Genomic DNA, 26,909 nt, shown 5'->3' with positions numbered 1-26,909 from the left:
CCCCAGGCAGTTGCCTACCTTCCCTAGTGGTCCCTGCTCTTGGAGTTTTTGTTCCTGTGAGCCAGAGTGTAGGCCTATTTCACCAGTGTTTCTGACCGTGAGTGGCCGCGACTTGGGTATGTGACGCAAATGGCAGGTGTATTGCTCAGGACCCATGGAAGCACAGTGTTCAGTGTGATTAGTAAAGTAGTAAAGTTGTTTGTATGAGCAGTTCTCAAGAAAGCTGCAAGCAGCAATACCACAGGGCAAGGAATCAGGCACGTTTTTAACGGGCACTGCATCAGTTAAAATGAAATGAGTTTTAGAGTTCTGTGTGATGCAATAGCTATCATCTTATTTGGCTTTTCAAACATTTGTTGACTGGACTAAGCCCATTCCGAATGGAGGGATTTCTTACATAGTGTATCCATCTTCTGACTGGAGTTTTAAGGTTTTCTTTTTGGTACACATGGAAATCAATTTTTATTTTTGTATTATATTATGGATCCAAATCCAAAGCCAAACTCCATGTTACTATTTGGCTCTCCGTTTTCTTGAGGAGCATTAGCACTAGAGTCGAGTGAGTGTGAGCTAACCCATGATCCTTGGCAACTTTTAGAACATCTTATACACACACAACTTACTATGCCTGTCTCCTGAACTCAACATAGGAAATCCTACATAAATATTCTAATGAAGGCTAAACACTCCAAACAGCTTAATTCTTGGGCAGTGGTGTCCCAAATGAAAACATTGGTGGAAAGCCACCTTGGAGTGATGGCTTGTTGCTGCACTTTGGTTTCGGTTTGGTTATGACAGTGATAATAATAATACACAATTACCTGTCAATAAAGCTGGGGGGTGAGTGAGAGTGGTCACACATAAGGGTATAAAGTACAAAACAGCCTGGTGTTACTTTGCATGTTAGCATCCCCAAATGGCAATCATACGCAACCAACCTTCTGACCAACATAGTAAGCCAGAATTTATCAATATGGATGTTTATCTTGTTGATGTTTAGAGTAATATTTTGTATTCTTTGAAGTGTAAATTTGTCACTTCCTGTGCCCTAAGAACATGTTGTCCTCAATACTATACCTGAAACTTGAAATAATTTAGACAGGGCAAATCTGAGTTACATAGAATGGAATGTTTCTATCTTTTCCAGCCCTGATTTGTGTATGTGTGATTTGTGTATGTTTTTTTATATATATTAATCTAGTTTAACAGCTCCTCTATATATGCTGACCTAAACTAGTCATGTATATTGTAATGAAGAAATATTGCCCTAAAGCTATGCCATTAAAATGTTTTTAGTTTTTAGACAACAATGGGATTCTACGAGACAGGTATACGCTGTATTTCTGAGTAGAATAAATAGTTGGTATTGGTCATTTCATTCATTGATGATAAAAAGATAAAATAATTGATAATCTTTTGAAATAAGATCCTACACCCTAATAATAAAGAAATGCCCAGGTAATGCAATAGGTTGTTAGTGTGAAAGTGCTTTGGCATAATCTGTTAATTTGCTACATTGATTGGTGTTATAGGGCAAGACTACAGTCTACATCATTACCGTGCCAGGTGATTATATCTAGCAGTCATAGATTATATCTAACAGTTAACCCAGGTTTGAGGTGTTTGTGTACTGTCTAACCTGTGTTATAGAGTTGGGTTCAGGTGTGCAGCGTGTAAACTCCTCCAGTGCTATCTCAGCAGAGGTCTTCCTCTCGCGGTCCAGAGCTTGGCGTTTCTCTTCAGCACAATGTTCCTCCAGCATGGCCAGACAAAATTCTGCCAGGGCCACTCGCAGACGCAGCAGCCTCCGCATGGCTTTCAGTGACAGTCCATGACTCTGGCAAGGATAAAAGCACCAACATAAAAACAAAAAAGAGAAAATGCACTCAAAATTGTAGGCACACACATGCAGTAAAGGAAAATTCAAGTAACTCAAGTTTAAATGATAAAACACCACAGCAGTATATTTGCTTTCCTATTTCAATGGGCTGCCAACTTGAAATCAGAAGCACATTTTCTTTATAATATTAAAAAGTCTAACTACAATTAAAATGGTAATTTGAAACAATTCTCAAGTGGCAGGTTAGGGTGCAGGAGTAGGCTGTGATGATGAGTTCACTGACAAATAGCAACTTAGACAAGATGTGTGATCACATATTGTGAGACAAGGCAAATGAGAAATTTGGGCAATGGTCTGAATAAGACTGAAAACTAATAATTTAAACATGACATAACTGAATATGGAACAAAAGCCCAGCTCATGAAGATTAATAAATGAACATTTCAGCTTTTTCTCTCGTTTCTAAAGCAGATTGGATGCCAAACTTACCAGGGCAGCAGCACCATCTGCTGAAAGCACACTGCTACAATCCAGCCTCCAATGGCTGAGTCAAACATCCACAGACAATTTAATCAAAAACTTAATACAGCAAGCAGCAGGTGTGAGAGTTCAATCAATCTTTCTTTCATGATTCTATCAACATGTAAATCAAGGCTGCTTCCAGTGTAATGCCAGGCCATCTCTGGCACTAAAGCCCTCAGATAACCTCATCTGTATGACAGCTTGTATAGTGTCAGGATAAAATAGGATTCTAACAGCCATCTGCTGTTGACAAGTAACAGTAATGGAGGCTTTATCTGTGTCAAAACATCTCTAAGATATAAACAGCAATACGCACATACACACAACTATTTAGCTAAGATATCACACAGCCAAGAAGCCCAGAATACAACAGGCACAACAGGGCCTTATTAACCTCATGCAGCAGCTTAACTGTGATTCGGTCAATTAGACTCTTTAGGAAATGAGATTCGGAAAGCACAAACAAAGCCTCTCTCTCTGTCATTTAGCCATAAAAAGGGCTTTTCACATGAAAATCCTTTTTTTTCTTCTCAAAACTGAAAAAAAATGCTCAGATACAAGTTCTCTAAATAGGATCAAACATTTGCCATCTGCACGTCCTTAATGGGCCAGCAATTTTAGCCAGAACTCAGCTTCTGAGCTAGAGCGTAACCGCCGAACAAATGCACTTCCGCAGTTGTTCATAAAAAATTTAAAAATTAGATTCTCTATTTCTGGTGTTCATTTTCAGCCACCTTCTGTGCTGATCAGTGTCCTCGAAGGATAGTTAAGTAGAGTCAGGGGTGTTGGATGAGGGGGGGCAAAAATATGCTAGAATGAATAGCTGTGGGAGGGCCCCACTGAGAATGCCTTTCAACAAGGCCCAGAATTTTGTGCTACACCCCTGAGTAGAGAATAAACGACGCACTGCTTTCCAGAACATGTGAGAGATGAAATGCCTTCCATGGTTCATCACAGTGAAAGATGGATTTTTAAGAAACATGCATGCCCTTTATTTACCTCCTCCTGTGAGGTGAGCAGTTTCTGAGCATTCAGTGCCACGTGTTCCTGCTCTGTAACAGCAAGCTGCATTTGGGAAAGACCATCAAGCAGGAAGCGTTGTTTGTCTTCTGTGTAAGTGGTATGGTTGGCTAGGATTCTGTAAGACGATATTGTTAAGACAGAGAAAACAAAGTATCAGTTTGTGAGTGAGACATCAAATGAGCCCGAGTCAAACAGACTATGTAAAAATCACACTGGGCCTAGTACGAAAAACACTTGTACAAACAGTTCTTCCGTAGCACCAAGTAATTTATAGAACTTGTGGCTTTCACTAACTTTCTCATAGTTAGAATTTTCTCTTGAAATTCACAAGTGGTCAGGATCTGAAATAATATTGCCCTAATCTGTATAAAATGATTCTACTGCAACAGCTGCCTCAGGGTGTTCATGCAGGTCGCTGTCCAGTAGCATCCTCTGTTGCATCGACAGTGTAGCATCACCCACTCATATTGTATTAGGCCATTACCTGCTTTGTTTCAGAAAGACATTTTTTTGAAGTATCTAACTTCATGTTAAACCATTCACTTTTCATTTACATCACAGAACAGCGCCACATAATTGATGGCACATTGTTAAAAGCTGTATTATAAATGTTTTGTAATTGTTTCAGGTCCCCTAATATGACTACAGACACTGCTAAACTTATCTTATTGTCTGCTGACAGCAATACTTAAAGTTCCTGTAAGGTGGAAATCTTTTAACTTGCCCACAAACAGAGCTAACAATTAGCATTACAGTATGAGGGAATTTTAGGGTTGTTAATTATGCTAATGATCAAATCTCACAAACTTGCACCTCCTCATGAAGAGGTGGCATTCATCAGGCTAAACGAGTGATTTTTGTCCAGTTAAGAGACTTTAGTAAGTACAACTAGGAAAAAGCATCACAGAAAAAATGCCTAAAAGAAGATGTTCTTGCATGAGTTCCATTGTATGTGAGTCTGGTGCAGGTGTAATAATACTATGAAATAATTCTTACCTTTTTATGTGCTGACTTGTCAAGATTTAAAGGCAGAGTTGGTAACTATTAACTAATAAACACTTTTTTATATATTGTCTGAAATGTTACTTACACCCCGACAGCAATACATTTATTAATTATGATTACTTTTCCTTTTTTCTCTCTCTCTCTTCACCCTTTATTTTCTCTCCTCATTTAATATTTCCTTTCTTCTGTCCCTTTTTCATAGACTATATGTTTATTTTTTTTTTTTTTTGGGGGGGGGGGTTATGTTCCATTTACAGATGCACTAACCTCCGACCATGTGCGAACTCTGCATGTGCCTCTGCTGCGTGTTCTCTATAGCTGAGTTTAGTGAAACCACTGGCACACTCTCTGAGTGTATCACAGGCAGCCGTTAGCCTCTCGACAACCTCGGTGCTGAGTGGCCCTCCAGGTTCACCACCACCAAGGGAACGTATACATTCGATGGCACCTCTGGAACATAACACATCTCATCAGATCAGGATTACATGCATGCCCGTTAAAGTCAAAACTTATTTGAGTGTGTCTGCCTAAACATTTAAACAGGGACATTTAAAAAAAAAAAATTCCATGACTTTTCAAGGACACATAATAAAATGTACATGACCATTAACTGCAAATGGTAATTATTGTATGGACATAAACAGCAACCTTTTCTGAAACCAACTGGTTATGTTCATATTCACTTCAAATACTTCAAACTACAGGCACAGTCAATACACTGTCCTATACTTTACAAGCACTTATATCAGTCAGGCACTGGCGTTCAAACATGAGGGGAAACAGAACCGATTGTACTATCAGTGTATTCTTAGTCTGGCATTGACAGACCTATCTCCATAGTGCTGTGTCAGCGCTGGATTATGGCCTGGCTACACAGCTTATATATTAAGGGATAGGGGAATTAAACTCTCTGACTTGTCTTCATTTCTTTAAACTAATCACAACCGTCCTGGGCAGCGCTAGAGAGAGCGAGAGGGGGAGGAGGATTGTAAACTAATTTCTAGATTCAAGTCTGAAAAACAATGTGGAAACCGCAACATAAGTATATGTAGCCTACATATTTTCAAAAATTTATTTCGGTCAAATTGTATTGGTAATTTTAGAGCCATGAAATATAAAATATATACTTTTGCTGCATTTTTTAATCATATCAGAGTTAAACTCTATTGGAACATGATTTCAGCTAGTTGACATATATGGAGAGAGAGATGAAATGAGGGGAGAAAATGAAGAAACGTACGTGATGGTAAACAAAACATTTTGAAGCATTTTAGTGCTACATTACATCAACAGCTTATGTTACATGACGTGGAAGGTTATCCACAGATTTCATTTAACTTAACAAATCCCATGACATTTTCAAAACTTTAAAGGATTCAAGTAATTCCATGACTTTTCCAGGTTTTCCATGACCGTGGGAACCCTGTTTAAAATATGACACTGATTGGATGTTTAAATGCATGCAGTTACATGCTAAAAGTAAGTTTCACTTGTTAAAGTTGACTTTTGTTTGAGTAAAATATCCATATTAAGTTTATTCATGATACATTAAGACACCGGCAGAGATACAAATTATAGGTCCTATAAAACAGTGTTGCAGATTTTACACCTTCTTTTTCCAGACGTTACATTTTAGATGCAGTTTCCTCTGCCACAGTGATCAGTCTGTGGTGATAAAACCGGTGCAGCCGCTATTTGTGTGCTTTTACATTCTTTCTTCCTATATTTTGTGCCTTTTAACAGGAAGGCCTTAAAATGCATATGGCATTAGGCCAAACATTTTTTAGCAATGCTTTTCTTCTTCCATTTTCCTTTAGTAAATAAAGACTAACAGAATGTTACTGTTTAGTGCCTAAAAGGGCTGCAAACCCTCAGTAAATATCCACAAAGTAGTGAGGGTCACAGGTTTGACAAAAATAATGAACTTGAATGCATGTAAGTTTAGAAAAGACATTGGAATAATTGAAACGCATGCATAAAAGTTTATAATAAAGCCTTAAAGTAAAAGAAAAAAACTGGGTAGTCTTGCATTGCCAGACCTATCTTAACAGCGCTGTGTCAGCGCTGGAGGAGGGTCTGGCTCCATGAGTTAACATTCTGGTATAGGGGGAAAAAAAGGCTCTGGGTTGTATGTATTTCTTTAAACTAATCACAATCATCTGGGCAGCGCTAAGCTCCAGATACAGCGATGGCGCCCTTGCAAAATAGATAACAGTGATAGCGGAAGGGGAGGAGAATGCCTGACATCTGGATTTTAGGCTTTATACACACTTTGTACATCCGGTAAGCCAGATTAGTTCTTTAGTAACTGTGGTGCACTAGACTACCAATGTGACATTTGAAAAAATCAAAACGCATACTCTAGAGTTCACTGTTCTAAGTCACCATGTCTAAAATATATACAGGGTGAACTTTGAATATAGAGTCAACATTTGCTGATGCTTATTGTGCTTTAAAATGGATAGTGCAGCTTTAAAATGATAGAAGTCTTAATCAAAGATAACACAGCGCTGAAGATCATTTTAACCAGGAAAAATGACACATTTAGCAGGATTGAACACAGCAGTTTGGGGGTACCTCATCTCTAATGAGGTGATCAGGAATGTGATTCCTGGGACTCTGTTTACCCGCTGCTCCAGAACCAGCTTCAGAGCACCACAGCCTTGTTTTATAATCTGATCAGCCTGTTAAAGAAAAAAGACATGATGGGAAAAGTATGCACTTCAAAAAGAATGTAAATGTATTGTGGACGGCTTTTGGAAGGTAGTGATTCTACAGTATACCTTGGTGTTTGCGTCCTCGTCTCTCTGGCCCACTACAGCTCTGACCTTGGTGAGGGTGAGCTGGTACCAGAACTCCTCATCCCCACCAAGGGCTTGGGCTTTATCCAGGAGGTTCAAAGCCAGGGCATTGTCCTGCTCTTCACAAGCCAGAATGGCCAGACTGAGCAAACTTCTAGCCATTGCTTTCTGGTCTCCGAGCTCCTGAACAGACACACATTTAAAAAAGAGTTATAATGAAGCAGAAAATTAGCAGAACCATTATAATATTATTTTAGTGGGCATAATTTAACGGCTATCAGTGTTTTTGTCAACATTGCAGATGTATAAAATGGATCAGTCTGGTAGGTGTAAGATAGTAAAACAATGTTGTTGAAAATTCAATGTGAGCAAGACTGATGGGTCAGATTCTGACCGAGTCTGACACTGTGGTCTTCCTGTGTAATAACTCACCTTAGCCACAAAGTGGGCCTCTGCCAGGAGCTGCCTGGCTGGTTGGAAGAGCCCCATGCTGAGGCAAACCTCAGCTTTGTCCAGCCAGATGTCCTGAGCACACACATCCATACTTTGTTGCCCAGACGCAGCCTTTTCATCCACCTTACCTTTCTGAAAAATCACCACGATCTATGACAATTCACTCAGTGTTTACATTATAAAAGTACTAATAAAGGCATATAATACATTTCCTTCACCAATACAAGTCACCTTGTGAGTGCTTGCCAATCATGAAAAGTTGTTAATTTTAAACACTGTGGAGCATTTGATGCCAAATTTGAAACCCATATTTATTTTATGAGAAGCAGGCTGACCTGATTGTAAGCTTTGTGAAGGCCTCTCCCCTCCTGTAAAAAAGCAATCGCTTTTTGGCACCTGGAATCATAAACGTAATATCGTAAGCAAAATGTACAAAAATGAAATTGTTGTGCTATAGCTGAGTTGACATACCCCATCTGCTCTTGTTCTTGGATTCTACTCAGATTCAGGAGCTTCTCCTGATATGGTGAATGTGTCTCTAAACCCAGCTGACAACAGGTCCTCACAATTCTAATTAGGAAAAAACAAAGCAACAAAAACAAAGTCACTACATAAAATGTAATTCCTCACTTACGCAGTTTTCTCTGCTTTCATGGGACTTGATTACCGTTTAACAGCTGACTTTAGTCAAATCATTATCTTGCAGTGGCAAACAATTTAAATACATTGGAAACAGCCTGTATTCTAAAAAAAACAGACCTATCTCAGTACTGTTGATATCCCTATCAACTATAAAAAGAGTTCTATAACATTTTCAGACTTGTGATATACAGTGAAGAAAAATGATGAATAGATCAAAATTGATGCAGCAGAACCAGAGATGTTGTCTTTCTCATTCTTCAAAACCTGGCATCTAGATAACCCACAATGCAACTGTACTGCTGACAGTTTGGTTGGAGATTAGGTGTGTTATAGAGCTAAAGTAGCCTGGAGTCACTAGCCTCAAGCAAAGATGAGGAGCGGGCTGCAGAGTGAAATCACAATTTATCAGATTTTGTCCATCGGGGGCCACAAAAGCTTCATACATTTCTCTTCAAGACTTTAACATGTTAAATCTATGGAGTCTATGTTCTTACCTAAGTCGGTAGAGGTCGGAGAGGCTCCTCCTATCCAAAAGGTCATTAGCAATGGTCTCAGCTAGATGCATTATGGGTAGGGTTAGGTGGTCAAGTGAGAGTGAGTGGAGCTCTTTTTCCAGAAGATTGAGATAAAACAGGCTTTGAGTCTACAGCAAAAAAACAAATAAATGGAAAAATAAAAATCTTATTCTTACAGGGATACCCACAAAAGTGTAATACATTAATAGGAAATGGCCCATGGTTTCACCTGTTTGCACCATTTCCTAATGAATTAAATCCTATCATATTCTCTATCATTACTGCCATCCCAGTCTGGTTGGAGATCCACTACTGAGTTAGTTACAACACATATTGAATTCAGAATACTTGGCTTTCAACCTTACATCTTAATTAGAGCCACACAGATCAATAAATGTACATCCTCTTGACCAATAAACGACAGCTTCTTAGAGCGACATCGATAACAAGTCGATGCTTTAGGCAGCTGAGCCATTGATCATATATAACCACCAAATACAATCCCTGCTATGTTGAAAACAAGACTGAAATCAGTGACAATACCCTAGACGGTAGATGGTTATGACACTGAGAGAAATGTAAAGGAAAGATATGGAGTCCTGCCTGCTTTGTTATGCTCTGTGTATTGATACAGTGGGGGTTAATGTTGCTTCTGAAGATCTGCCTGGCCTGGTCAGGACAGACGTAGCGAGCCCAGTCCTTTGGGCTGGAGGGAATCGCCGGATCTAAGGAAACAGGTTTAGGTCTCTCTTCTGCAGGGGGAGGCTGGTCAAACAGATTAGACAAAGAATTGATACTTTATTACTAAAAAAAGAAGTCAGCATTTAAAATGAAACACAATTAATTAGAATTAAGTAAATATCTGTAAAGAATATTTTATGTATAATAATTTATACAAATAATACGCAAAATGTCATATTTTAATCATTTTCATATTGTAGGTTTTCATATTGTGTAGTGTCAGGTATTAGGTGAAAACATCCTAGCTTGTTTCCAATAATAAATAAAATACTGAAACTAGTGAACATGACAAAAATCATTAGATAGCATTTCAAAGCATTATTTCTTTTCATCATACAGACTGAGAGGGTGAACAATAGCTGACAATTACTGACAAACAAGTAACTGCATTATTTTTCAAAAGTAAATACCTAGTACTGTATGTTACACATTCACAGACCTACATCTTTTACTTTTTTGCCTTTGCCCTTGTCTTTGTCTTTGTCTTTTTCTTTTTTGGATCCAGCAGAGGGAGGAGGCTGGGGTGGCTGGCTCTTTGCCATCTCATTGGAAATCTCACAACCCACTGCCATGGACACCTGGAGTGACAAACAGCGCACATAGATGTCCCATACTCAACTTAAACATAATTTACATTTGAAGAAAATCCTCATCCACATTGTCAGAATTGAGTGAGTTTAGGACAATGTTATGAAGTTGTAAAGATACAGTACCTGCCATATTTGAAGCACAAAACTGTAGGCTCTGAGCAGGTTAAGCTGGTGCTCAGGTGAGGTCTTGTCTGCCATGACAGCGAGCAGAGTGTGTGCTCGTACCAAGCTGTCAAGGTGCTGCACCTCCTTTAGATTTGACAAACTTTGTGTGAATAACAAGCCCTGGACTCCCACCAGGGACTCACATTTCACAGAGCTTAAATCCCTTTTTTTGGACTTATCCTCTGGAGGAAAGATAACATATAACATTTACTGTGACAAAGACTTTAACAGGAAACAGGACAGATATGTACAATAATCTGTAAGCATATTTGAACAGCAACATCACCATTACTTTTAGCAGAGGCACATATCTATGTAATTAGTGTTCAGTTTGTCTATCTGGGAATAGTTCACAAGGCTCATAGCAGGAGACTAAAAAGACTTCTCACAGCAGGCTTTTAGATAGTGCTATGCAATTCTCAGCGGTACCCACATGGGATGTTAAGAATTCAGTGTCTTTGTCTGGTCAGTTCCTTTTCCTCTGAACAACATTTGCTTGGTTTAATGTTTACACAGGGTAACAATTGAAATGAAAGTAAAAACACTGAATTCCACTGCTGATCCAACAATCAAAAAGCTGTGGCACGGCTCTCTTCTGGATCAGACAGATCAGATGTTACTGTATTATATGGTGTTAAAACAAAAAATCAACTTCAAGTTACATCATTCGTAAAACAATGCAAGTTTGTGTTTTACGAGTTATGTAACTTGAAATTTGTTCGTATATTCGTATTAGACTGTTTTAAAACCATACATTCTCCTTAGTGTAACACTTCTATTCTCTAAATTCTCTAAAGCCGTTACCTTTTCTTCTAGATTTAAAAGCATAATTAACAAAACTCACAAGCCATTCACAAAGTTATGTCATGATACAGTGAACAAGGTGAGTCAATGATTTGTACCTGCTCCTTCTGCCTGTTCAGTTTCCAAGTGTAGAAGGATATCTATGGCCCACTGGACCTGGTGTTGGGCATTGCCTTTGGGGAAGTTGTGACAGTACAGCCACTCTCCAAACTCTAGTAGAAGGTTGGCCTTCTGCCACTGAGTCTCTACATTCTGTGCACAAATGGCATCACAAAAACACAAGTCAATCAAAACATTTCTTTTTTCCATTTTGCCTATGTTTGATAGTTGACAGGAAATAGTCATTTTTGTGGCCTGGAGCTTTTGGATGTTTTGGAAGTGACACCTATTGATGGTATAACACATTTATTTCATCCTAAGCCTAACTCTTACACTAAACTCAACCTATCCCCAACAGGGAGGCTCTCCTCTGGTATTATATAAGTCATCGCAATGTGCACTTGGAAACACAGTTGCAATGACACAGTGGCTGCACATGATGGTGCTGGAGACCTTGCTAGAAATATTGCCTTTGCTCAGTGTCAGACTACACAGGAGATCAAATTATGAACTTCACGACTACAACTTTCTAATATGACAGATTCCAACATGATCTATCTGCGTGTATCTGCTGATGTATCAGGTTTGGGTAAGGATGTAAAAATGGTGCCAGAACAGAGGTATTACCAACAAAGACGTGATGGATTTCTGGTAGCAGGTGAGCTGTTGGGTTAGACTGCCAGCACACAGTGCCACCTGGTGCCACATAAATGAACGGCACTGTTCTCCTTCGTCTTGTAACGTCTGCATGTCCATCAGTACATTTTCTCCCAGTCGTGCTTTTACCAGAATTCGGTGTTTCAGCAGAGGTCTGGTAAAACACAGAGGACAATAAGATTTCTTTCTTTTCTATCTACCTTGCCAGTCCCTCTCATATCTGTTCCCCAGCCCCTCTTGCCCAACGTTATTTATTTTTTTACTCACAGTCGGTGTCTGGTGTGAGGCATGTCTCTAATAGCTTGGTCCAGCAGCTGCAAAGCACTTTTCCAGGCTGTTTTATCAATGTGGTTGTGGAGCAACACGCTGTAAATGGCTGCTCTCAGGATTAGGTCCTCTTCATCTATGGATAGACAGAAATGCCTATTTAGATCATTAATCAGTAATCTAATGTAGGCGTGTGGTAATAATTGAACTATCAATGTAGATCTAAGAAATTCAGCTGTCCAAATAGCCTGTCCAAATGCAAATGTCACAGGCACCAAAGCTTAATTGTTTGTTGTGGAATAAATACATTGTTTTGTTCCATCCATAATTAATTCCTGTAGTCTGCCTTTGATGTTGTTCAGTCCCATTTAACTCAACTTAAGTTGGTGTTAAATGCAGACAAATCCAAATTCACGTTTTTTTCAAATGGCAAAAAATGAACATCTATATACTATTATACCTATATATTATATATACATATATATTTATTATTAATAATAATAATAATAATAATAATGATAATAATGTATACTTTATTAATCACGCAAGGGGAAATTACAATGTTTTCACTGTTATTACACATAGGTCTGAATTACACACACATGCTCAGTACCTATACATGCACTAATGGAGAGATGTCAGAGTGAGGGAGCTGCCCATGGAAAGGCACCCCGAGCAGTTGGGGGTTCGGTGCCTTGCTCAACAGCACCTTGGCAGTGCCCAGGAGGTGAACTGGCACCTCTCCAGCTACCAGTCCACCACCATACGGGGACTTGAAGCGACGACCCGCCGGTTCCCAACCCATCTCCCTACTGACCGAGCTACTGCCACCCCCGTTTTTAGAAAAACAATCAGAATCACAACAGGAAGCAAAAAAACAAACATGAAGCCATCTCCCAAAATTCAAAAAGACATTTCAGTTGAAACATGTCAGGGTCCTTTTACCACTCACCTGTTGCTTCATGTTTAGAACTCCCGAGAGGCAGTGCTGTCGAGGTCAGCAAGCCTTTCACTCTACCCTGTTTCTGAAAAAAAGGGAAAGGGTTAATACTTAAGTTGCTACAAGGGTGATAAATGAGTGTTAGATAGTTGGTCGTACTTAAAGCTTACTGATGTACAGTATACTGTAACAGAAATTGCTATCTGGCCTTGCCCTGTATATCACTCTGCCCCTTTATCTGTAAATCTCCTTTCACACACATTACTGGGTTCTCACTTAGGCATACCATGCAGAAAAACAAATCACATTGTCTGTTTAGACAAGACACAGCTGTATGGCTTAGCTTTTTTTCCATGTTTATTGTGATTCGCAGCACTGCTGAACTGTGATAAGTTGGAAAAAACACCACAGATGAACATCATTCTCAATGAATTATGGATATTAAGTTATTTTGCATTTGAACAAGTGTTTATCCCCCTGGCTAGATTGCTGTCCGCAGGCAGGATAGGTTTTCTCCCGCTTCTCCCCTGTAGCACCCTCAACATTTTTTTCATCAATTCTATCATTAATTAAACATGACTGAGCAAGTGTAAGAACTTTGCAGCATATTTTACTCAGTTTAATAGCAACTAAACTACAGTTGATAAATATAGCAGAACATGAAATGTCAGTTTGGCTGTCATTCAACTCTTGGCGGAACTTTTGTCCTGTCAGCAGTTGGCAAGACTAAAAATTGAAAGTGTTGGGAAAGACTTGTCTGATGCTGGTGCTTGGTAGGGGCTGAAACATTTCTAAAAACAGAGGGTCTGACTTTGTGTCTCTATGGTTTTTCTTGCTGATGTGCTGTTGTATTGCTCCTGCTTAGGAGTGAAGTTGCACCACTAATAAGACTTAGTTGATAAACAAAAAAAATGCAAAAAGGTAGTTGTGTGCTTTAAGCCAGGTGCTGAATAACAGATTCAGTGAAGGAGAAATGGAGGACACTAGATTAAAGCTCCCAAAAACTGCACTGGAAAATGCTGTACACCTCTTTTTAAATATCTCAAATATTTACATATTGAAATATTGTATTTACATTTTGCAATTTATTAAACTTTTGTGAAACTATTTCAATTTTAATGTTGTGTGTGGCTGTATATTTCTTGTCTGATCACTTGGCTATGACTACAACATGTCATCAGTTATCTACTGTATAAAGTATATTGTCTATCGTCACGTTGACCATTTGCCTGATAAAGACCTGGGAGGGTCCAAACATCATAGAAGTATCTTCAAAAGGATTTAGTTTTGCTTTTGTTCACAATAAAACTTAGAGGAAGATGTATGGAAATCTTACTAGTAGTTGAGTAAGTATAATAAAAAAATCAACTCTAGCTCATGCCTATACATGACACTAAAATAAATAATAAAATGGATTAAAGTGAATGTGTGAATATGGCTAAAGAAGGGTCCATACATTTGCATGTTTTGTGTTGGTATGAACCAGAGCAAACAGAATCTTCTCCAGGGACTCGTGGAGCTGCCATCTATCCTCAGGAGTCTGTGTCAGGGGTAGACATGTGTTCCAGTAATGCCTGGCAGCAGTAACACACATTGCTGGATTCTCAGCCTTCTCTGCATAGCTATGGACATGAGAAGATAGCAAGCACATATAAGGTGAATAATTAAAAATGTAGGGTGACAAGATTAGGGGGAAATCTTTCAAAACTAATTTTTAGCTGCCCAAGGCATTAGTCAATACATAAACTGACTGTAAACAGCACCTGACACTGGACAGAAGCACAATCAAAGCCTCTCTGTAAGTGTGTAGATCTCCATTGGACTCGTGGACTAAACTTAAACCCCTCAAACAACTGGCACTGCTCAGCATCTCATTCACCGCAGTCAGGCCATACCTAGGGATATGAAGACATGTATTAGCTGTCATTCAAAGTCACTCACTCACTCACTCAAAATGTAAAACTGGCATTACCTAGAAAACTGACAATTTTGCATATTCATGAAATTCAAACTTTGGGACTTCATATAAAAATGGAAAGCAATGCTTGCTCATTTATAATATAAACTGCAATACTCTTGAATATGCACAAGATGTCACCTGCTCCACAGAGAGCTTTGGAAGCAAAGGTCTCAACCACTCCTAACACCTACTTTTAGTGCTTTCCATAACAAAGTGCGCACAATCATATCAAGTGCATTGTCTCTTGCCCATTTTTAAGAATTAGAGAAAAAAAGACAGATCTACCCGAGCATTTCTAAAATTCTCTTATTGTTGAAATAACGTTAAAACTAATCAGCCAACTACACTTACAAAACACAGGGCATGGTGTTGAGGCTCTTTGCTGCTGCTTCTTCCAGTTGCAGAGCGTTCTTGGTGCAGCACAACACCAAGCTGTGGTTCTTGGCATTGTGGCAGAAGGCAGCCAGCTGGCACCACACATGCAACTCCACCACGGCGTCAGTCCAGCTGCATTCAGACGCCATGTTCACCAGCTTTAAGTCAGGAAAGAGAACAAGGGAGGGGAGGAAAATGGAGGTGGTGAGGGAAAAGGAAAGGAGGAGAGGAGGGGTGTGGGAAAAGGAGAGGAGGATTGAGAGGAGGATTGAGTGAGAGAAAAGATGAGAAGAGAGAGGGTAGGGGAGGCAAATAGGAAGGCAAGCAGGGAATGGAGAAATTGGAAGGAGTGAGTGAAAGGCAAAGGAAAGGCAAAAACAGTCATGGAAGTCAAAAAGAAAGGGGATGAAGAAAGGATTGCCAAAGAAAAAGACAGGAGGTGGTAAGCAGAGGGGTAGTTTAAAAAAAGTAAAGACAAGAGTGGGAAAAAGAAATAGCAAAGAATAAAGGTGTAAAGCAAATGTAGGAGGTAATCAGGGATGGAGAGGAAGGTAGCAAAGGAATGAGAATAGTGAATGAGGGTACACAGAAAATGAAAGATGAGATGGAAGAAGGATTAAGGAGAAGTGGAAAATAAAAATAAAAAACAAGGGAAAAAGGATGAGGAAAAATGGGGTAGAGAGTGATGGGAAGATTATGGGAAAAATGGGGCAAGTGCATAGGATTCAAAAGAGGACAGGATGCATTTATGTAAAGAAAAGGAAGGAGGAAAGCCGAGGAATGATGGACGGATGAGAGAGTATAAGACGATATAGGTGTAGAAAAAGGACAAAGGGCCTTCAGTGTGATTCTCCACAGATTTGCACAGCACATCTCATGTCAAGGAAATTTTTGGTCCGACCAAAGCATGATAATAAAGGCAGCTAGAGTATTTTAAAGAGAATGACACATGATGAGATGCAGAGAGGGTCTGAGAGCTCATAGGCCATCTCGGCATCTGCTGTTACCATCTGGGCAAAAGCTATTGTAAGAAAACATGACCAAAGAAGTACATACCGTTGAGAGACTGGGAACAGAGAACTCCATATGCCTCGGGTTCCTATTGCACTGGAGCATCTCCACTCCAACCAGCACACGCGTCATCACTGACACTTCGTCATTCTCACTCTGCAAATGGGGAAAAGAACGATGCATACTGAGCAAAGCAGTCCTTTGCTGAATATACACCAAGCCCTTAACTTTAGTTTTTTAAAAGATATATAGATGTATTACTATTTGCTTATAAATTATACATGCCCCTGCAGTAATTGTCATACTATATGATATAGTATGTATCCCAAATACCACAGAGATAACCTCATTGATAATGTATGACTTGCTATTGTGTGGAAAATGAGTTGATGAATGATTTATTGAGATTAGAGACAACCCCATTTATACTGTATTAACACCGGATGTCTTAATTTGCAAGAAGCAAACCCCATTTAGCTGTGACTCAAAGCACATCAGGCTGAAGGGACTAATGTAGGGCAGGGAATTCTGGGCTGACAAATGGTTGTAGGATTATTGTGACTGTTTAACTGACAAATTGTATAACACATTTCTGTGCCACTGAAAAGCAGTACAATCCAGAAATAAGACAGCTGGAGGTGATTACAGACTAGCGGATACAATAATGTAATATGGATACAGCGGAAGTTAACACCTACCACATCAAAAAGATTAATGAAAATGTCAGGCATCATCAGTCTACAATATTATAAACACATTATAAAATAACTGTGACCTGAGACCATAATACAGAATACATTCTGAATGTAACATGATTATGTTATGAAAATCAGCTATACAGTTGTCTCAGCAGATATTCACCCTGCTTTACATATCACACGTGCGATTATTTTTAATCTTAGACATAGTATACATAGAGGATACCAGCCCCTCCAAGAAATAGAAAATAACTGCATAGGAAAGTATAAAAATATCATCCTTAATACATCACAAAATTTGCAATATTAAATCTTTTTTTGACCAATTTTGTTACATATTTCCTCCATTATTCTGCACTTTTTCACTTGCTAACTGTGTTCTAAACCTGCAATTGCAGTGATGCAGGGATCACAACCCCTAATGCATTCACCCAACTTTTAACTATTTGTGGTTCTTTTCACAGTCACAGTATACTTTTCCCACAAGTTGCATAGAAATCCTAGTTTTTAGAACATTAAACTTCTAAAATGTGGTGCATGGAACATCAAGTGTAAAGTGACTTCAAAGCTTCTTTGAAGAAAGTGGCGTTTGCATAAATCTCAACATTTGAATCTACCTACATGTGTAAACAGATCTTTTTCACATCTCAAGACTGCTTAATCTATCTCACAGTCGGCTGACAACAGATTATTCAGAGGCATGTGTGCAGCTCAAAGTATCAACATGCAGACCAGACATAGTACAACTGAGCAGCAAAAGGCAGGGCCAGGGATCGCTATAATTGGTAAGACCAGTTTACATTTTACCCAGCAGCTGCATACATCACAACATGGCTTCATGTTAGGGTTAGGGAAATATCTAATTGCGATTATTTTGACTGATATTGCGATTGTAATATGATTCAAGATATTGAAGGGAATGATCATGTTTGTATCATTATTCTCATTTTCATTGACTAATATTAAATCTTTAAAAAAATTAAAATGATTATAGTGTGATTTTTGCGAGGATCTGTACCAAACAAAGATGTTTTCTGTAGTCTGTAGGATAGGATTTGTAGGCCGGGATGTCTCTGCAGCACCACAATACTTTATTCAGAATGGTTTGACTAATATTACATTACATATCACCTTTAACAAATATTGCGCTCTTCTGTGATTTGGATATTGCAGTGGTCCATATTGCGATTTCGTTAAAATTGCGATTAATTGTGCAGCCCTACTTCATATGTGTGAATGAGTAATAAAAAGAGGGCACCCTGTTCAAATAATTGGCCCACATCTCTATCATTATTATAAGCAAGATAAAACTTCCAATAATAGTGTCACTATCTAGTAACTCTAGTAACTATCAGTGCATAAATTGAAAGTAAATGACTAGCTAATTGTTTTACACATCAATGAATTATGACCGGTTGTTTTTTTTACATAAAGATTAAAGATACTAAATAGTTCATATTTAGTGATTTGTGGCTAAAATAAACCAATGGACAAAAGCTTGCTAATATATGAGTGAAGGGTAAAAGAGTAGAGATGCACCGATAGACCGGCCGGTGACCGGAATTGGCCGGTTTTCAGGTGCTCGGCCATGACCGGCGACCGGCAGGTCAGTCTGACATATGCCAATTTCATGCCGGTCAATGCTACAATTAACTGACAACATAAGTTATACAAGTTACAGTTCTCAAGCACGCACGCACACACGGACGCGACAGCACAGTCTCTTTTTCCTTTTCCGCCGTGTGTCGTGCGTACCCGCTCGCGGTGTGAAGCGCATCTCCGCACTATTCTCGCACATGTAGGGAACCTCATGAATTAACCTGCAACATGTCAGCTGTTTGGAAATTCTTCAGCGTGTGTGCAGAAAATAACAAGTTTGCAATATGCAACACCTGCAAGGAAAGAGTAGGGCGTGGAGGGATGACACCAAAAACCAAAATCACATTTTTTCAGTTGGATATTGGATGTGAAAAGAAGGAAATGGTTCTAACATTGCACTTTAGATGTGTGTGAATTCCCCACACCAGGAGTAATTTATATAGTTCTATTTTATAGTGATCCATTATCTGTTCAAAATTTTTTCTATGTCCTGTGCAAAATGTTCTATTAAAGAAAAGATAGAAAATAAATATTTGTGTGTGCTGTAAAGTGGTTAGAAAAAATGAAATCGGAATCGGCTAAAATCGGTATCGGCTGGCCTAACTCAAAGAAAATCAGAAATCGGAATCGGCCTAGAAAGTTGTAATCGGTGCATCGCTATAAAAGAGGTAATAATCAGTCCTTCCAGAAAAATGTGGTTCAAAAAAAGTTGATTATGCGGCACGTTTTCTTAAAAAATGCGATGGAATATGCGGGATATTTATGCAATTTTATGCAATGAAATTGCGGGAACTTGCAAAAATTGCGGTTTCATCATGGCTTTATCGCGGGGTTTGCAGCTTTTCGATGAGGTTCACGTCGCGTAATTACGTCACTTCATAACGTTCCCATGGCAACAGGGGAAAATGGCTGCTCTTGTGTGATGTAAACGCAACATTTTTCAACTTTCTGCTAAGATATATGTGACTTTTTTGCAACAAAAATGTGGGGATTATGAAATCATGCAAGCCCAGCATATTTTGCGCGGAAAGCGGCAATTTATGCAGCGTATTTGAAAAAATGCGGCCCCCGCATAAATATGCGGACTTTGGCTGATTATGCATTGAATTATCCGATCGCATAATCGCGTTTTTCTGGAGGGACTGAAAAATGGAATAAAGTTGACATATCTTAGCTGAAAATTGACAAATGCTTTCATAATGATGTAAATCTTATAGATTTTACATTACATTTCACAAAATAATCAATGGTTTACACATTACTAAAATCTTTGATAGCTAAGACATTTCTTAAGTTTCAATGGTGCAACCTGATTCAGTAAATCACTAGCTAGTAGTTACTATGGGATGGAGCTTGGGAAGGAGTTTATATTCAAACATAGTAACTGATTTATGAATAACTAGTGCAACCTAATCCTGGACTAAAATGTTATGAACAGTGCTTTACAATGTTGATTATGCCCTAAAAACGACGACACAGAGAATGGTACCTCATCGTTAGTGTCCATCTTTGAGCCAATCTGCTGCTGCAAGAGCCTCTTGATCTGCACCCATGTGCCCACCACCTGTTTCCTTGCTGCGATGGGGACGGTCTCCCCTGGGATGTTGGATATGCAAAGGGCGTAGTCACACAGCTAGGAGGAAGTGTAGAAAACAACAATGAGCTTGCGTTGTATAAACTAGATGGAGTACTTGGTATGGTATTAGCAGTCTGAGAAGCTCAATACGTAGAACATGACATTTACATAGTCAAAATTAGGCATAATCCTAAATGATATTAAAAATGTTAATGTGGATCAAAGTAACTATCAAATACTATACATGATACACATCTGTAAGACTCTGTACACCCTGGGTTTTCTCTAGCCCAAGGCCCTCTGCCAGCCTATCAGCTGCAGGGATACAAAACACACAAAAGATTCAGAACTCAGTAAGACTTTCTTCAAGTCAGACACTGTATCTGACCCTCCTGTACTGAAGACTATTTATAAAAAATGTATTGGAATGATATATATATATATATATATATATATATATATATATATATATATATATATATATATATATATATATTTTTTTTTTATCTTTCCTTCAAAAGGGAAACAGACACGATGGAATTTAGTTAATAATTCACTGATAAAGTGCCTTTCATCTGGATTCTGAGCTGATATTCATGGTGGATCCTTTGAATAGAAAAGGTGAAAGGAAACAGGGTTTAATTGTGCAGCACAGTAAGAGAACAGAGACATCAGACTTCAATGGCATAAAGCCACTAAGTCATGGAAGCTACATGTGAGTGTGTATGTATGTGTGTGCATGCATGGAGTAATGTGTGTCAAAGGATGGACGAGAAAAGAACATAGGAATGTCAACATCTGTCACAGACAGAAAGGCCTCATAGTGTTTAAATACAGATACAAATGCAATGTGTAAACTTAAACAATGTCTGTGTCCATAACCCTTCTTTTTTTTATTATTATTGTATGCTTTGATAAACCCCATTACCTTTATGGCATAGTAATAATAACATATTATTATTAATACTAATAAAAGGGCTGAAATACAGAACATTCCAAGAGATGGATGTAATAGAAGTTAACTTGTTAGCCACATTTTATCAAGGATGACATGAAGTTTAATAGCTTGGAAATAACACGAAAAAAAGCTTCTCATTTATTCTTTAAAACAGGTTTGAAACCGGTTTCATAATTCATAAAATTAAGAGAGAACACGTGGAAGGTTGAAAGCAAGCTGTGATGGTTTGAAATGTAGTTTGAATAAGGAAATTTGAAAGTTTAAAACATTCAACAAGTTGTCCGCGTGTAAACCGTTTTATACATATCTGTGCAAAAGATAAAAATTTGAGTTTCTGAAAACTTCTTGCAAAGATTAGGCAAACTCCATGCTCCTTTCAGAGTCTCACTCACACTCCATTCAGCTTTTTTCAGAGATTGTGATCTGTTTTCAAGATGACATTTCAGACATTGTTTTCACAGTGGAAAGATCAGAGAGTGAAAAGAAGCAGCTCAAGCCACCACATTCAGTCTGGGAGGGATTTGACAGAGGGTCAATCATGTTTGTTTCAACAAAATACAACCAATCAACAAACTCCCAACTAAACATGTTTTATTTTACTTTACTATCTGATGTTCATGTACAATAGGTCCCAGAAAAACTGGTTTCCGAGTTTTCATGATTTGCATAATAATTGGAGGTTTCAAAACCTTCTCCACCTCATCAATCCTTCTTCGGGATTGATCATTTCTTATCTTCTACATAATTTTGGGCAGAATTAGTGACTTATCAGATAGTTGCCATCTAAGTAATTATATTTTATGCAAATATGGTGACTTAATGAATTGCTTTGCAAATTAATGTTGATATAGGGAGTTTTAATATAAATGTATGGTAAGGTATTTTGATGCAAATGTATAGTGATGTGTGCAGCTTTAATGCAGATGTATGTGACATAGGAAGTTTGTATCCAACTGTGGTTATGATTTTATAAAAAATATATGGAGTCAGAGAGAATTCTATGGAAAAATAGGGTGACATAGGTAGGTTTTATGCACACGTTATGGACATAGGGACATGAATTGGTGTAGGTGGTGGTTCACCCCTGCTACTGCATAACAGGCGGGTTTGTTTAAAAAGGCATTTTATGAGACCAAAGACAAATGCTCCAATAATGTAACTGCAACTTTAACAAAACCAAAAGTCACTATTCGTCACAAATACTTCTATGGTACTTATTAAATATATTAATAAGAAAGTTCACAGCCACACACAGGTGCCCATGGCCCACATCCCACACACACATACACACATAGTGACATACCTCTGATGCCTTGTGGACATCCTGAAGGGCAACAGGGTCTAAGAGAACCCCACTGACAGCGGCAGCCTTCTCCATCCCCCTCTTAGGTTTGTTTATGTCCTTGTCTCCTGGCGGGGCTAGCTCAGCGCTGTCTGGTCTACACAGAGGCTGGATCAACCCTCGGGCCACAGCATCACACAGCAGCACAAATAAAGCACGATTCCTGAAAATACAATTGAAGAAATGCTCCAAACTGACATTATCTGGAAAAACAAGGACTGAATGTTGGGCTTGAAGGCCAAATATCTTTGTTTTTATATTTTAGTTCTTCCTAAACGTGAAAACCCTTACCACATCATTACATGAGAATATCACTGAATCCCAACATTCACATAATTATTTGTATGCCCTAGGACGGTTTGGTCGGTTTTTATGAATATTCACTGCTTCTTTCTATAGCCAAAATAAGAACACAGCTGTTTTTGATGACTGCTGGGCTGATGAAAACACTTTCACTAAGTAATTTAAAAAATGTACAGTCATCAGTCTAAAAACAGCTGTTTCATGTTTGCTGAAATGTTGACATTTTGTGAGTTGTTTATCAAACACGTGATATTCTGGTTTAGACCTGTTTATAAAAAAACACTGAACACCCACATTTTTCTTTCATTCATTGTTGGTGAAGCAGCTTGGCTTGAAATAAACTTTGCAAGAACTCCAAGCCAAACACCAAAACTATTCTACCTAACAGGTATATACACTGTAATAAAAACTGATACTAATTTAGAGACCCAGCCTACCCAGTGAACTCTGTCTTTTGAAGCATCGCCACTAGACTCTGGAAGGTGGGCAGCAGGCATTGGTACTCCCCAGCTGCCAACAAGTGGCTGCTGTAGTTCCACAGGTAAATGGCTGCATTTGCTACCACCCACGGCTCCCTGATCTCTACTCCGAGCTCTGCTGCCCGCAAGAAGTTGGAGGTGGCGTAGGCAGACAGAGCCTGGATCCAGTCTCTGGGTGAGAGAGGTAGAGGAGTACAGTGGAGAGTGGGAAAGGGAGAGAGAAAGTTGTGTGTTTTGTGTGAGAGAGAAAGACAGTATCCTGGCCCCATGGTGTTGTCTCTAGTGACCAATTAAACCAAAGGTGAAAAAGTTGAATTTTTATAAAGTTGCTTGTTTAAACTTATAATGCATTGGATTTTTATGTACATAAATACATTTGCTAACAGGCTTTACTGCATGATGCACAAGGGAGAGTGGAGCCCCAACTTAAAGTGCTCATATTATGCTCATTTTCAGGTTCATAATTGTATTAATTTTCAAAAAACACCATATATTTGTTGTACTGCACATCGCTGCAGCTCCTCTTTTCACCCTGTGTGTTGAGCTCTCTGTTTTAGCTACAGAGTGAGACATCTCACTTCTGTTCCATCTTTGTTGGGAGTCACACATGCGCAGTACCTAGGTAAGGACTACTAGCCAGTCAGAAGCAGAGTATGAGGGTGTGCCATGCTAGCAGCTAGGCGAGCATTATAACGTGTGTTACAAAGTGACGCACGGTTGTCACGGAAGTAAAGTCTGGACTACAATAGAGCTGTTTGGAGCAGTTTGTGAACAGTGTTTTCTGTTGGAGATGGTAAGTGCCTTTGGGGTGGACTTTGGGCTTTTTCACTTTGTAAACCTATAACATGCACAAAAAACATACATAACACAATAAAGGAAAGGGATGCTTAATGTGAAATCACAGGTCAGGTCTTGTCAATTCAGTAAAGAAAATAGGCTGTTGAGACTAGGTGTGATTCAGGCTGTTAAGCAGTGCACTAATGCACTATATGTTTCTGATTGATTATTTGCATATTAAAAATGTAATACATTATTCATTCATTTCTAAGTTCACATTTGCATTAAATGCTTTTACATTGTACATGATCATATCAAACGATTTCAATTTTATGTTGTGTTTATGACTATTAATAGCTATAGCAGCAATATCAGCAGCGATTTAAAGGACAAATCCGGCGCAAAATGAACCTAGGGGTTAATAATACATGTACCGAGTCAACCGTTCTCTGAGATCTGTTTTCATGCTAACTGAATGTGACCAGTTTTATCGCAAACCGCTAATTACCTTATAAAGCTTGTCGTCGGGGCACGGGTAAAGTAAAAAGAAATCACTATTTCTATACCACTAACAAGGTTCAAAATAGCACCACACTTCCACGGTAGCATAATGAGGGTCCCTACGTGTAAACTGAAGCATTGAGAACTTTGTAAGTGTACAGACAGTTTATTAAAAAGATAGTTTAGAAAGACAGTACCGTTCGGTATACAGGCGGGCGCCATCTTGGGAAAACAGTCCGACCAGTCGAACGACGAACGCCGTGCAATATTTTTTAATTAACAGATATAATTCATGCATTTCCATGTAATTACATTTCACAAACGTAATTCCTATCGACCCATTGGGAAACCACGGACCATGGGAGATTTCAAGTGACAGTTCAGCTCACGTTGCACGGCGTTCGTCGTTCGACTGGTCTTGACTGTTTTCCGAAGATGGCGCCCGCCTGTACACGTGAAAGGTACTGTCTTTCTAAACTATCTTTTTAATAAACTGTCTGTACACTTACAAAGTTCTTAATGCTTCGGTTTACATGTAGGGACCCTCATTATGCTACCGTGGAAGTGTGGTGCTATTTTGAGCCTTGTTAGTGGTATAGAAATAGCGATTTCTTTTTACTTTACCCGTGCCCTGACGACTAGAGTTATAAGGTAATTAGCGGTTTGCACTAAAACTGGTCACATTCAATTAGCATGAAAACAAATCCCAGAGAACGGTCGACACGGTACACATGTATTATTAACCCCTAGGTTCATTTTGCGCTGGATTTGTCCTTTAAATCGCTGCTGATATTGCTGCTATAGATATTAATAGTCATAAACACAACATAAAATTGAAATCGTTTGATATGATCGTGTACAATGTAAAAGCATTTAATACAAATGTGAACTTAGAAATGAATGAATAATGTATTACATTTGTGATGTGCAAATAATCAATCAGAAACATATAGTACATAGTAGGGCTGAACGATTAATTGCATTTTCGATAATATCGCGATATGTTAAAACGCGATTTCCTAATGGCAAAGGCTGCGATTTGATCACATGACTCACGAGAGCAATCAGTCTGCACTCCGTAGAGAAAGCATCAACTAGCATGCTAACGCTACACTGTACCTTGAGCTGATTTCTGTCATTCAAACAACTCTGAGTTGTAGTTTAAAACTTTTACAGCCATTTTAATAAAATTAAGGGTTTTATTCGGGCTTGAGTCTATACATGCAGTTAATGGATACAGGCACACAGAACTCAAGGCTCGGTTGGCAACGATTAGCTCTGATTAGCGGTTAGCTCCGGTTAGCGGTTAGCTCCGTTATAAAGATATGAGTGGAGGAGCTGCCACTGAGAGGGGTAACAACCAGACTGATAAATGACGTTCGGGGAGCTTTCACAGCAGCGTGGCCGCGGTGCTTCAACAGTTTTATTAGTACAGTTAATCCCACGGCAAGAACACCAGCAACTAGCTAACGCAACGATAGCCTCTCAGTCTGAACAAGTGCACACGGCAGCATGCAACTTCACGAGGGGGAGGGGCTGGAGGCAGATCTGTGCACTGTAAAAAATTACGTGTGTGTGTGTGTGTGTGTGTGTGTGTGTGTACTATATTTTTACTTATTTAACTGTCTAGTGTGTAATTCTGTGTTCATACTATACATTATTATATTATTCTTTGTTGAATAATACAGAAGACAAAGAGCTTAAAAAAATAATCGAATCGAAATCGCAATATTTGGGGAAAAAAATCGCAATTAGATTATTTTCAAAAATCGTTCAGCCCTAGTACATAGACAAAAAAAAATACAGACAGAGTATTCTAGTTTCATGATTCTAGCATGTGTGAGCATAGTTTTTTACCTGTAAACAACCCAGTGTGGATCCTCTTCAGACACACACAGCTCACTTTCCACTGCAGGGACAACAGGGCTGTTAAGCTGCACCCCCTCTGTTAGCAACTTTTGGACAGTGGCCTGAACAAGACAGAAAACATTCATTTCTCAACCTCAAAAATAATATTAAAGTTGACCTTATTGATCACTTCATGATAAAAGGAAAAGAGAAGACCTCACGTTACATTATGGGAATGACGGTTGAGAGCTGTTAAAGCTCAACTGTAGTACATCAAAGAACAAAGAAATGAATGGTGAGCATTTTACTCTAGTGGCGGCCAACTCAGGTAAGACAAGAAGAACTTGTCTTTATCATCAGACTGAGACGTACGTATCTTTAAAATTAATGAATTATGACCCAATTCTCAAAAAAGAAT

The 26,909-nt window shown here is 38.8% G+C and overlaps 1 protein-coding gene across 6 annotated transcripts in view; it reads right to left on the bottom strand.

Moving 5' to 3' along the window:
• LOC116039440 (cilia- and flagella-associated protein 46) overlaps nt 1-26,909 on the bottom strand; it is a 62,660-nt gene that overhangs the window by 23,382 nt on the left and 12,369 nt on the right. For 4 of the 6 annotated variants that reach the window (XM_031284319.2, XM_035991933.1, XM_035991934.1 and 1 more), the window contains 24 exons: nt 26,501-26,613; nt 23,324-23,536; nt 22,545-22,746; nt 20,197-20,340; nt 16,456-16,566; nt 15,376-15,557; nt 14,828-14,959; nt 14,521-14,686; nt 13,077-13,149; nt 12,125-12,260; nt 11,828-12,011; nt 11,200-11,353; nt 10,256-10,479; nt 9,986-10,120; nt 9,405-9,566; nt 8,781-8,929; nt 8,116-8,214; nt 7,980-8,040; nt 7,624-7,776; nt 7,174-7,374; nt 6,968-7,074; nt 4,658-4,840; nt 3,362-3,500; nt 1,640-1,837 (listed from right to left, as the gene is read on the bottom strand). In XM_031284319.2, coding sequence (XP_031140179.1) covers nt 1,640-1,837; nt 3,362-3,500; nt 4,658-4,840; nt 6,968-7,074; nt 7,174-7,374; nt 7,624-7,776; nt 7,980-8,040; nt 8,116-8,214; nt 8,781-8,929; nt 9,405-9,566; nt 9,986-10,120; nt 10,256-10,479; nt 11,200-11,353; nt 11,828-12,011; nt 12,125-12,260; nt 13,077-13,149; nt 14,521-14,686; nt 14,828-14,959; nt 15,376-15,557; nt 16,456-16,566; nt 20,197-20,340; nt 22,545-22,746; nt 23,324-23,536; nt 26,501-26,613 — 3,621 coding nt within the window. The remainder of the gene's footprint in view (nt 1-1,639; nt 1,838-3,361; nt 3,501-4,657; nt 4,841-6,967; nt 7,075-7,173; nt 7,375-7,623; nt 7,777-7,979; nt 8,041-8,115; nt 8,215-8,780; nt 8,930-9,404; nt 9,567-9,985; nt 10,121-10,255; nt 10,480-11,199; nt 11,354-11,827; nt 12,012-12,124; nt 12,261-13,076; nt 13,150-14,520; nt 14,687-14,827; nt 14,960-15,375; nt 15,558-16,455; nt 16,567-20,196; nt 20,341-22,544; nt 22,747-23,323; nt 23,537-26,500; nt 26,614-26,909) is intronic. The other 2 variants (XM_035991936.1, XM_035991935.1) reach the window with 2 other exon arrangements.

The sequence above is a fragment of the Sander lucioperca genome, chromosome 15, assembly GCF_008315115.2.
Source record: "Sander lucioperca isolate FBNREF2018 chromosome 15, SLUC_FBN_1.2, whole genome shotgun sequence".
Classification (NCBI taxonomy): Eukaryota; Metazoa; Chordata; class Actinopteri; order Perciformes; family Percidae; genus Sander; species Sander lucioperca.
Note: the sequence above shows the minus strand (reverse complement) of the source record. Positions and strands in the feature narration are given on the sequence as shown.